Consider the following 12,649-nt stretch of genomic DNA (forward strand, 5'->3'; position numbering starts at 1 on the left):
GTTCTGGTGAAACCCCAACCTGGGATCCCTCTGAGATCTCTGCCTTCTCTCTCTCTCACATGAACTCTCATCAAAAGCTCCCCTATGTGAGTAGGGCTATGTTCTTTATAATCTAAACGAACCAAAGCGGCACAGAAAACCTGGCTATGGAGTCATCTGGGCAAAGCAAGTGCTCTTATTCAAAATAAGCACTCTCTCCTCCCATACTAGACTCACTTATTAATCTTATATCATATAACATGAGATAATATGGTATCTGTAATATGAGAAGAAAGGCTTTATCTTTACTTTATGAAAGTACATTAATTTCTACTAGTAAAATGCAGGGCTAAGCTGTTTAAACTACATCTTAACATTTACAACATTTCATTTTATTCTCTGCATTCAGGTCAAGTACCAAAATGTTTAGCTACATATTTACTCGCTAGATGTATTTTTCTCATCATTAAATTGTAGACCAAAACCATGGATGGGCTGAAAGCACTGTGATTTAAATGATGATCTCTTGTCTCTGTAACTACCCTGTGACAGTCTTCTAAAATGACTAATAAAAAACAGCCCACGGAGCCAAATGACTACAACGTTAGATACAATCACTTCAGCCAGCCTTTTAAGCTATTGAGTTTTGTCTTTCTCACTATAAATTTAGTAATGCACTGTGAACACCAAAAAACGAAAGAGAAAACCCTGCATTTAAGACTAAATATAGGGCAGCAAATATTTATTTGTTCCGCAAACATTTATCAAATGCCTTCTGTGTGCCTGGTACTGGAAGGAAGGGGGAAGAATACAATAAGATCTGTGCCATCCCTTGGAGAAATTCTCAGTTTACCAGAAAAGGGAAACCTAGGTGTCTCCGTGTGCCAGAGGGGACAAATCACCTAAGAATAAAGTGGTGAGCGCCTCAGCCCAGGGGTATCAAAGTACTTCGGGACCACAGTGGAGAGAGCTAGTTATTCTGCCTGCAGGAAGGAGGACAGCATCAAAGAGGACATGCTTGACCTGGACCTTTAAGAATAAGCAGAGGTTCAGTGGAGAGAAGAGACATGAGTAGAACAGAGGGCAAGGTGGTCCAGGCAGAGGGCACAGTACGTGAAAAGGCACCAAAATCTCAAGATCATGGCACTTTCAGGGTCAGGGCAAGATCACTGGAGGCTGTGGTTAGATCACAGACCTTGTAATAAATAACAGTAGTGTGATAATGACAACAGCCCATATTTGGGGGCATTTACCACATGCCAGGCACTACTCTATGTGCTTTATGTGAATCAACACATTTAATCCACGCAACAAGTCAACAATTCGGTGCATGTTACTTTTATCCCCATGAACAGATGAAGAAACTGAGGCAGGCTTCAAGGAGCCTGCCTAAGGTCACTCAGCTGTTAGATGGGGCAGTAGGTTCAACGCAGGCAGGCTGGCTCGGGGGTGCTCTCACCTGGTGCCCTGCACTGCTTCTCTCCCAGGCCACACTAAGGAGCTTGGACCAAATTCTGTAGATGCACAGTGTGGCTTTTAAAGTACAGAGTAAAGTTCATAAAGGAAAAAGTTCCAGAGGCAGGTGAAGGACAGATGGTATGAGCAGAGACCCAAGGCAAGGAGAGTAATTAGGAGGTCAAAGTAACACAATCGAAGGCCCCAAGTTTCACTCTATTAAATGAATAACTTCAACTCACTAAGAATAAAACCGAAGTACAAATCCATTCCTAAGACCTGGGCCAGATGTCGGCCCTGAGGGAGGTCCTGGATAAGTACCATTCTTGCGGTGACTACCCTGGCCAAACAGGGAAACAAAGGTGGCTGTGGATTACCGTCACAGACGCAGGCCTTGACACCATTAGTCCTGGGTAAATATCCTTTGGGAGGTCTGATGCTCTGCGGGACAATGAAAAGTCACAGAGGAGGGAATTTCAATCACCCTCCTGGTTCCTTGACTTCAGAGAGAGGAGGGGTAACATGGCTCAGTAATGCCTAAAACAGCCAGGCTCGTTAAGGCCCTTCAACACGATCACACTGAAGTTTAAAGGACACGTGTGTTTGACATCTGGGTAACTCAGCAGAAAAACTAGGCTTCTAATACAAGATGCATCTGTTGAATTCTGGAAATTCATTGTACCATTAGAAACAGAGAATGGATGTGTGTGTTGTTTCTAACTTGTCAAAACAGCAGTCTATTTTCCAACTGCCTCAAATGAAATTTATTAGTGTGGTTAGTTTTCTAATCTTCTCATTTTAGTTCAGCTCCATCAGCACATATGGCAATGCTTCCTTGGCAAACTTTACCAGAAGGCTGCTAATGCGAGAAAAGATTTACAGGGTACAATATTAATATAGTATTTTGTCTTCAAATTTCATAGGGTTGAGATATAAATCACACTATCCCCTCTGATTCCAGTCCCTTTGCAACCCAGTGAGAACAGAGCTAGAGGTGAGGGAACTGAGCCCACATCAGGAACCTCCAACTTAAGCTTCATATGGGACCCCAAAAGGAGGTTCCTGTGAGTATGTGCTAGATCAGAGGATTACTATGCTATTCTTTACTTAAAAACTTTTCAGAAATTCTAGAATCTCAGAGTTGGAAGGGACTACACAAAACTCATTAATAATGCTGCCCTAATTAAAACTACTTAGGGGCCGGCCCCGTGGCCAAGTGGTTGAGTTCACGCGCTCTGCTTTGGTGGCCCAGGGTTTCGTTGGTTCGAGTCCTGGGCGCGGACATGGCACCACTCGTCAGGCCATGCTGAGGTGGTGTCCTGCATGCCACAAGTGGAGGGACTCACAACTAAGAATATACAACTATGTATTGGGTGGTTTTGGGGAGAAAAAGGAAATAAATAAAATCCTAAAAAAAAAAAAACTATTTATTTCAATGGCATGGCAGCAAAATGAAGGGCTTGGCACATGGACTTTAGAGGTAGACAGACCTGGGCTGGAACCCCACGTCTGCACCTCTTCCATGCTAAGTGACCTTGGGTACATTATTCTTTGAACGCCAGGTTCCTTACTGGTAAGCCAAGGATGCTAATTATGACTCACTAGTTTATTATGATAATTATATGAATACATGTACACAAAGAGCCAGACACTGTTCACAACCTATATTATGTATTCAAAAAAATGTGATGTTTCTTTCTACCTGACTCTTCAAGGCATATCCTTGATTCTCTTCTTGCTTACAAGAAGCAGTTCAGCCTGAATAATGTTCAAGCCCAGAGTTAGGTAACTAGTATAAGGCTGTTCCCATGGCTTTATGCCCATCCTTAGAACAGCAGTGAGGGCACATACGGTCTGACAGTGTCTAGTGGCCCCGCCCACTTTAGGCAAAGACAAGGGAGTAGTACAGACATAACAATACATCTTCAACTACATGTTTTGTTTTGTTTCTTTCCCTGAGGAAGATTTGCCCTGAGCTAACATCTGCTGCCAATCTTCCTCTTTTTTTCGCTTGAGGAAGATTCACCCTGAGCTAACATCCATGCCAATCTTCCTTATTTTGTATGTGGGTTGCTGCCACAGCATGACTGCTGACAAGTGGTGTAGATCCGTGCCCAGGAACTGAACCCAGGTTGCCAAAGTGGAGTGCACTGAACTTAACCACTAGGCCATGGGGCTGGCCCCTCAACTACATTTTTAATGTAGTTAAGAACTTTAATTTAGTTAAGAACTTAAACATTTCTCAACCTCTGATGATAAGCAACTTTTTACAACATAATTTCTACTGAGTGGCAGGAGAGCCAGGTGATTAAGGGCATGGAGTCTGGAGCCAGGCTGGTCCAGAATTTGCATTCAGAATGTTATTTATTAGCTGTGTAATGGGCAAGTTATCCAATCTCTTTGTACCTTAGTTTCCACAACTGTAAAATGGGGATAAACACAGTACCATCTTCATGGGGTAGTTCTGAAGATGAAATGAGTTAATATACATAAAGCCCTTAGAACAGGGCCAAGCACACAGTAAGTACCACAGAAGTGGTTTTGGTTGGTTGTTTTTATCTTTATCAACATCACCATCATCATCACTATCCTCCTCCTCTTCCTTCATGGAAACTGGAATCTAGAGAGGGTAAGCAGCTTGTTCCAAGTCAGTAACTGCCTGGTGACCATGCAGTGGCACTCAGAGTCGAATTCAGGTCCCCACTATTTTCAATCACAGCTCCAGAACCCCTAACACTCAGCTCTTCCCTGTTCACTCTAGTGGACTTACGGCTCCAGCTTCTTTCTCTGCTCTACAAAGGCATTTCTTCTGGCCCAGACTGTTCTGAAACTTTTTTCTGGGCCCCGCTCACACTGGTCTGTCACCCTGTACTGACTGGCCCTTTCACACAACAAAAGGAGGGTGGCTACGTGACAGGCATCCACATCAGGCCTCCATCTCTTCCTCTCCAGCTCCTGAATGTTAGGTTCTTTAAACACTGGAAGCACCGAACAGCAGAGCCAAGTTGTAGGTTACGGCCTGGTGAATGAGTAAGTCAGGGAATAACTTGGGAATGGGGTTCAGGGAAAGCCAGTGGGGTCAGGAGCCAGGGTGACGTCCACGGACAACAGTAACCACATGTAGCAGGTGTCCCAAAAGACCACGCTGGACGAGACAAGCAGGAGCATAGATGTTGAGGGGCCACAATAAGGAAGAACCTCCACAACTAAGGCAGCGTTTCAAGCTCAGGTCAGACAAAAGCAAGTTCAAGAGTGCCCAGCCCAGCCCTGAGAAAGGTAGCTCAGAGCACATAAAATGGGGTAGAAGACACGCAGGGCAGAGACAAGCAGCAGAATTTTGTACAGGAAATTAATGCCTAAGAGACCCCTACTGCTATAGCTAAAGCCCCCTCCAGCACTTTTTTTGTGTTATCTAGTTTCAACCCAGAGGCAACCCCTCCGATGTTAAATTCTTACCCTCCTGACCTCACCATTGAGGCCACTACACTTGCCCTATCTTCCCAGAGAACCTTCCTTGCTTTCAACATCAGATTAACCTTCATTCTGGAGCTATCAGCACTCTGCGCCCCTGTCCCACAGCTTTTATTCCTGCTCCTATTTCCATGGCCTTCTCTCTTCACTTGCTCAAGCATTCTTCCCTCCTTCCTCCCCTCCCATTTGTCTGTCGGCTTTTGACTCATATTGCCCCCAGGCATAAGGCATTTCCACCCTCCCAACTACACTATCCCCTTTCACAATCCTCATTACAATGCAGTTCTCTACCAGCTCTTGGGGTGCTATCCCAAGGGACTATACAGAGGAGCTGGGGAAATGGCAGGGGCAGGGGGCAATGGCAGATATTAAGATTTAGACGCTTGTTTATCTGGGTTAAATGTTTTACTCAAACTGTTAAGAACCATCTGCTATCTTAGCTATGGCTCAGGATTCCTTTGGGAGACTGAGTGTTACAGTAAGTGAATGATACTGATCATGGTCTAGAAAAAACTTGAGTTCCTTTGACTCTTCCTCTATGTTGGGGCTTTCCAGAAGTGAAGATCATTGGGAAGATGGATTATATCCACCCCTTTAGTTGTTCACTCTGGTATATGGCAACTTTCAGGGTTCCAGTTATCTTTTCTTGTATCTAAACTATTTCCTTGCTGCTGAGGTTTAATCTATTTCCCTTGTTTCAGTCTCAGCAATGACAGTAGCTCGTTATAAATCATCCTTCTTGAGGCCTGGAACTAATTTGTTTATTAATATTCTCTTCTCCAGGCTACGTCTAGTTTCACCTTTTTGTCATCTTTCCCAACTTTCCAAGCTCATCACTGCTCTCATCTGGCCCCCTCAGGCCTCTGATAACACCCCACCCACCTTAGCTGAAGTTTGTGTTACCTTAGTCTCCTATTTTAATACCCTGTGCTCAGTACAGTTGGCTCACTGTAGATTTCTGGAGATTCAATTACCCAGCTCATGAACTGTTCAAGTCTTTCATTCATTTTTATTTGGTCTCCTATAACCAAATATCTGCCTTTTGATCTTTTCACAGCTTAATACCATAAGTGAAATTGGCCAAGAAAATAAGACTCAAACCCATCCATTTGCACTTATTAGATGTTTTGGTAGACGAGGATGGACACCCATGACTCAGCGCAGTTCATTGCGGTTTGCTCCAAGATGTGTGTTCTTAAGCTATGCAAAACAGAGTTGTAGGAACTCCTATCATCTTATTTTGGTGCTAGGATTTTTAAATTTATTTTTAGCCACAAGAGGAATCTCACTGGGCATCCATGTAACTTGGATACTCTCTTATATAGAACCATTAACCACAAGAAGAGACCTAGCTTAAACTAGCTGTCTGACAAAACTTCCTTCTAGAATGCAAACGTATCAATAACTTCTGGAGATATCACCACGATATCCTCTAGATGTCACCTTGAGAACATTCCAGGATGGAAGATAACTGCTTTTGCACCACACAGACAACTTGAAACAGATACATTTAAAACTTTGCAAGCCTGGATCAATGCGCTGATTAAAAAAGTTTTCTGGCAATTACCTAAAAGATTAAGTTGTGTTCCAAATTAAGTTTAATTCATAAAATGATCTAATTTCTCTTTCTGGCAGATTTTCTTTATGGCTTTTCCCATTGGCAGAAACAAAAACAAAAACCTTTCTTTAAGAAGTCTTTCTCATGGATCCTAATTCCTCCTGAATCCATCTTTCTCCCCAACATCCTCCCCAAATTATTTTCCCATTTCTAAGACTGCTCATCTCATTACTTGAAGCATTTGAGGGAGGAGAGAGTAGCAAAGTTTGAAGGCAGAAATCAGTTATTCCCGTAACATTAAGAGCATTTAAGTATGGATGATTACCCAATCAATTGTTTCTCTTTAATAGCCAAGTCTATAGCAGGCCAATAACTGACTTATTTGGTCATGCAATTCATGCAAACCAAATAAGCTGTCAGGTAATTCATTAAGGATTTTAAACACCTGAGTTGTCTCCAAACATCAATCTGGAGACAGGGGAGAAACAGACGAAGATTTTTTTACAGGGACTTCAGGGAGATCTGGATTATCTTGGTGTTATTTCAACCAGGGGTGTGATTTTCAAAAATTACAGAAAAACCTAGGAAAAGCAATCATTTTCTTGCAAAGAAAGCAGTCTGTATTATAGAGAAGGTTTGCAGAGTCAGTCTCATAGGATTTCTAACAACCAAAACTTACCCCCAAAATGAGAGACTCCCGAGACAAAGAAACAGAGTAAGACCTAACCAACTCACAATACCAAAGTGACTTGTGGCTGTCCGAGGCACAGGACTCGACGTCCACGGAAGACACGCGCTAACAATCCCACAGCGGTGGTATCAGTCTCCTCTGGACTACAGGGCAGTGACTCAAACCTGCTCCCTGACTACGACTGGGTAACCGCCAGAACTGCGTGCAGATGCTGGCACGTACCAGAGAAAAGAAAAAGCGATGGAGTGTTGAAAGTGTTCTTTAAAAATAACTTTCATTTTAGCAGTTCTACGAGGAATTACTTCTAAACACAAAAACAGCTTCCCTTTAGAGATCTGTATTCTTGTCACAAAAAGAAAAGCAGAGAGATGATTATTAACCTTATAATAAGGATACATGCTGTAAGCAACTTTTTTCAGGGCCAACTGCCAACTTTTTTCCAAAATATGCATAAAGATAATTTTAAAATAGGGGAGAGAACTTACTTATACAACATTTCCAAATTACACTATTCAGGAAATATTAGCAATTATATATGTCTTGATGCGGAAAAATTACATGTTAAGCAAAATTCCATAATAGGAAAAAATATGCTCAATATTTCAAAACATGTTTATAAATTAGAGATGTACACTGACATCTTCTCAAATACTGCCAGGTGAAGCATTAACAGTAGCAATTCTAAATTCTCAGAATTGAAATTTAAGTTTTCCCCGGGAATAATAAAATTTTTAAACAATAAAATTACATTTAATGAGAAATTTATAGTCAAAGAATCATGCATATCTTGACTTTGTATACAAAGGTTAGAATACTGATTCTTAGAAATACTTCAGGTTTTTTTTGTTTCTATTATAGTTTTTTGCTAGTAATAATGGTTTCCCATTTCATCTGATCTGTCTTACCCAATGATAAGCATTTACAAGTACGCAGTTATATACAATTATTAATTAATGACTTTGTGCAAGGCACTAAAGGGAATTGGTCCCCAACCAATTAATAGAAATAAGTCATCTACGAAATTAGACTATAAACCATTTTTTTAAAAACGTGAACTGCCAATCATCTCTTTGCTCTCAAGATCCAAATTACAGAACGGAGCTAAACAAAGTCTTACAGTAAATCTTCTGTTTTAAAATCGTCTACTAGAAAAGAGAAGAAATCAGGGAGAAATGAACACAGGTGACTCCCAGAACTGATCTTATATTCACACCCTACTTATCCTCTCACTGAGGACCCCTGAGGGTTAAGGCATTCAAAACAGGTTAGATAAATGGCTATTTCTAAACCAGAAAAAGGGTGAGGAGCCGCCTCTTTGGGGTTCAGAGTGAGCCTCCATTTCTCTCTAATAGGCCGGCACACTCCCCTTCCCTGAGGGGCTAACACCGGCCCCTTCCATCTCACAGAGGTAATAACTAAAGCAGCAAGAGGTCTGTGGGGTGGCGCATGCCAGCGCAGCCCTCAGCACTCAGGTGTGCTTTAAGCTGTTCTGTCCATGGGGTCAAAAGGACAGGTCAAGGAAAGAAATCCAGATGCAACCAAGAAGCAGGACCTGCTGGGTGTGGTCAAAGAGGAAACAGAAGGGATTCCAAATTAAAACAAACTGGGTCAACACAAGCACATTAAAGACATTCAGCAGGACAAAAAAAGAAGAAAAAAATTTCTCACAATTCTAAGGGCATCCATGGCATTTAATTCAATACCAAGGGAAGCCCCTAACAGCAGTTTGTGAAGCAACGCCAAGGCTCAGACGTGTGTCCAACTTGAGGTTCAAAGCTCTCCCTGCAGAAAACAACCTGCGAGAACGGGGAAGGTGGTAGCCTTTGCCTGAATCACTGCAAAGCAGGAACTGTGACATTAACCTTGTAGTAGAGGGAGACATTTCATTTGCAAGGTTTGCTGTCACCAGGAGGGAAAAGTATTTCAAATGGAAGGCAGTGACCCTTGAAGGGTCATCATCAATCACCTGGGGTCAAAGACCTTCCCAATTGTAAGACGAGGCAGGGGGTGAGGGAAAGAGGGCAGAAAAAGATCAAAAGGCCTTTGATGGGCGTTATCTACCTACACAATAGAACCTGCAAAATGGAACTTCTCTGGAGTTTGAAAGCTCCCAGTTTCTAAGGTGAGAGATTTCAAGAGGGGTCTTTGTTTTCCTTAACTTGGGTGCTTAAGGTAAAGACTAGAGTCAGCAGATGGCAGAAGAGGCCCAGAGGCACAGGTCCCCATGGCTGCCACTTCCAAGGTCTGTCTCCACCGAGTACGAAAGATTAATTTCTTCTTCTAGAGCAAGTACTAGTCGGAGCGGGGAAGAAAGATCCTGCCAGTTTTGCGGATGCCAAACGGTAATGTGGCTCAGCTTCAACTGCCTTGAGATACTGTGTTTTCCTGGATGCAAATAAACTTACTTCTTTTCCCTTCGTAGAAGGCAATCACAAAGAGAGGGCTGGGAAGTAAAGTCCTGCCTCTTTAGGCCAATGCAGTGGAAAAGCAGGCAGGGTCTTGGGATCCTTTCTATCAGTGATGACATATTTTGCTACTGTTCTCGTTGCTTAATGAAACTTAGACGATGAAAGAAGCAGCAGGGCACAGAAGGACTGCCTGGCTAGAGTGGTGTGTCAATCAGCTCCACTGGGCACAGAGTCCGAGGAAAGGAAGGGGCACCCTGAACTCAGAAAGAGACAGTAGAGGAGGGCTCTCCTGAATCCTCAGTTACCCGTTTGATAGACTTTTTCCTGGTATATTCAAGGACGATCAATCCCCCAGGGGCTCTCTGTCCTGTCCCCAGGATGCTTGCCTCTATTAGCTGGTGATTGAAGTTTCAAGAACATAAACAATACGAGCTTTTTAAAAACTCACTGAACACATTTATAAAAATAATTTTAAGAAACAAAATGTACGACAGAGCAATACAAAAGGCTTTCAGATTACGTGCTGTTCTGATTAGCCATGCCCTAGAAGCCTCCAGCCTACTTCCATTAGCATGGATAATTGAGAATCTGCTGCATTTCCATTTTAACGCAGTCTCTCTAACACATTTCAGGCATTCGGATGGAAAAACCTTTGAGTATTATTTCACCTTACATGAATTTAGCACATGGCACTAACCTCTATACAGTCCAAAGAAGCCTTCATAGCGTAGCACTTTCTTAAAACAGTCAAAGCTGTTTTTATACATAAGTTCTCCCACAAAAGAGCCAGTTGATCGTTGGTTCTGCATGCGAGTTTTTACAAGATCAATAGGATACACGGCAGTAGCTCCGACAGCTAAAATCAAATAATACCAATATTTCAGAAGGAATTAAGGTCAGTTGGAGGAAAGGGGAAGCTTGTGAAAGTCAGAGAAGGCTGATAAAAGGAGAGAAACAAATTTTGCATGGGCAGATTTTAAAACTGCACTAACTTTCTATACTCTTAATAAACAACTGTGGATGTTCATTCAAGTGTCTCCTTATAAAAGCACGTCGTGGACAGTTCAAACTTAAAGAAGCACATCACTACAGCCTAACCTCATTACTAACCTGTCTTTAGAAAGCCGATCTGCAGATAAGCAAGAGAAAAAAAGCCATTCCCTCGTCCCTGGTCACATGCAGGGATGGGGAAGAAGTTCCCTTTGCTCTTGTCCCATCTCAGGTACAGACTAGTAACTGGCTTGGGGAAGACCAGAGAAGGCTTTGCCCTTTAATATTTCTAGGTGGAAAATCAGAGAAAAAATAAGAGGAACAAGAAAAATAAAAAATTTGCATTCATCTGTGACTAACCTCCAGCAACAGAACCCAGACCAAACCTGTAGGCCGACTCTGCGACTTGTAGGAGAACTGGTCGAGATGAATTGACTGAGGACTTCTTTGCAAGCACAGCAATTGGAGAGCGGGAAGACAGGAGGTAGAAAGGATAGAACAAACAAGAGCACAAATTATTTTTAAAAATTACCCCTGGGTTCTAAATTCACGATACAACTAAAATGTCAAACAGGAAGGTAGGGCTAGATTCTCTAAGTTCTTAATACTGAAAAGTTATTACTGCTGTTAATGTTTAAAATCAAATTTAACAGAATGAAAGGCATTATGTACCCCCCAAAAATGTTATGAACCTATTTTCAAATGTTCAATTCTCATTAGTCACCGAAGAGATACAAATTTAAAAACATTAATGAGAGATCATTCTTCATCAATCAAATTGGCAGGTTTTGGGGTTTGTTTCTTTGTTTGCTTTTAATGGCAATACTCAGCCTGGCAAGAGTTGATGAAAACAGGGCTTCTCAAAACTGCCATTTAATCAAGTATAAACTGAAGGGAAACTTGGTAATATATACCCAAACCCTTAAAATGTATATGACCTTTGACCTTGCAATTCTACTTGTAAAACGTTAGGGTAGAAAATAATCATGTATGGAAACAAGGATCAAGCTACAAGAATGTTAAAAGAAAAAAAATGGGGCTGGCCCCACGGCCAAGTGGTTAAGTTCACGCGTTCTCTTTCAGTGGCCTGGGGTTTCACCAGTTCGAACCCTGGGCGTGGACACAGCACTGCTCATCAGGCCATGCTGAGGCAGCGTCCCACACAGCACAACCAGAGGCACTCACAACTAGAGTATACAACTATATACCAGGGGGCTTTGGGGAGTAGAAGAAGAAAAAAAGATTGACGACAGATGGCAGCGCAGGTGCCAATCTTTAAAAAAAAAAGAATGTTAAAAAAGATACTGTAAAAGAATATATGATATTAAGAAAAATGTTCATAAGGTATTATAAAGTGAAAACTGGTTAAAAATAATATGGCTGGGAGACAGGTATTCACGACACTATTCTACCTTTTTAAACATTTGAACTATTTCATGATAATCTTTTACAAACAATATTAAGGACTGTGTGCAATGTTATTTTTTAATACAATTATTTTTTATGCATATAAAAATAATACTAACATGTTGGCTATCCTACCACCCAGAGACATTCAAAATATTTACAGTGGCCACAACTAGGTGGTTGTATTACAGGTGATGGTTACTTTCTTCTCTTTTTGTCTGTCTTTTCTAAATTCATAATTCAGGCCAGTCAGTTGTTATTTTATTGTTGTTCTTTTTTTTTCTTTTTGAGGAAGATTAGCCCTGAGCTAACATCTGCTGCCAATCCTCTTTTTGCTGAGGAAGACTGGCCCTGAGCTAACACCCATGCCCATCTTCCTCTACTTTCTATGTGGGACACCTACCACAGCATGGCTTTTGCCAAGCGCTGCCATGTCTACACCCGGGATCTGAACCGGCGAACCCCGAGCTGCTGAGAAGCAGAATGTGTGAACTTAACCGCTGTGCCACCAGGCCGGCCCTATTGTTTTCTTTTGACCTATTATCCTTACAGTGTTCTTGATGTCAGAACATTTCAGAGTATTGCATTTCTCTGTCTACATAAATAAAATAGTAATTTTATGTCACAGAGAGTTGTCAAATGAGGGTGGCATATAGTTATTGTTTAATAAATACCTGTTGAATGAATAAA

The 12,649-nt window shown here is 41.8% G+C and overlaps 1 protein-coding gene across 2 annotated transcripts in view; it reads right to left on the reverse strand.

Moving 5' to 3' along the window:
• The window catches only part of SLC25A13 (solute carrier family 25 member 13), a 188,032-nt gene that overhangs the window by 61,646 nt on the left and 113,737 nt on the right, over positions 1-12,649 (reverse strand). The window contains exons 10-11 of one of the 2 annotated variants that reach the window (XM_014859409.3): positions 10,913-10,994; positions 10,260-10,418 (exon numbers count right to left, since the gene is read on the reverse strand). In XM_014859409.3, the coding sequence (XP_014714895.2) occupies positions 10,260-10,418; positions 10,913-10,994 (241 nt within the window). Of the gene's footprint in view, positions 1-10,259; positions 10,419-10,912; positions 10,998-12,649 lie in introns of both variants that reach the window. The other variant, XM_014859408.3, reaches the window with a different exon arrangement.

This window comes from Equus asinus, chromosome 1, assembly GCF_041296235.1.
Source record: "Equus asinus isolate D_3611 breed Donkey chromosome 1, EquAss-T2T_v2, whole genome shotgun sequence".
Lineage (NCBI taxonomy): Eukaryota > Metazoa > Chordata > Mammalia > Perissodactyla > Equidae > Equus > Equus asinus.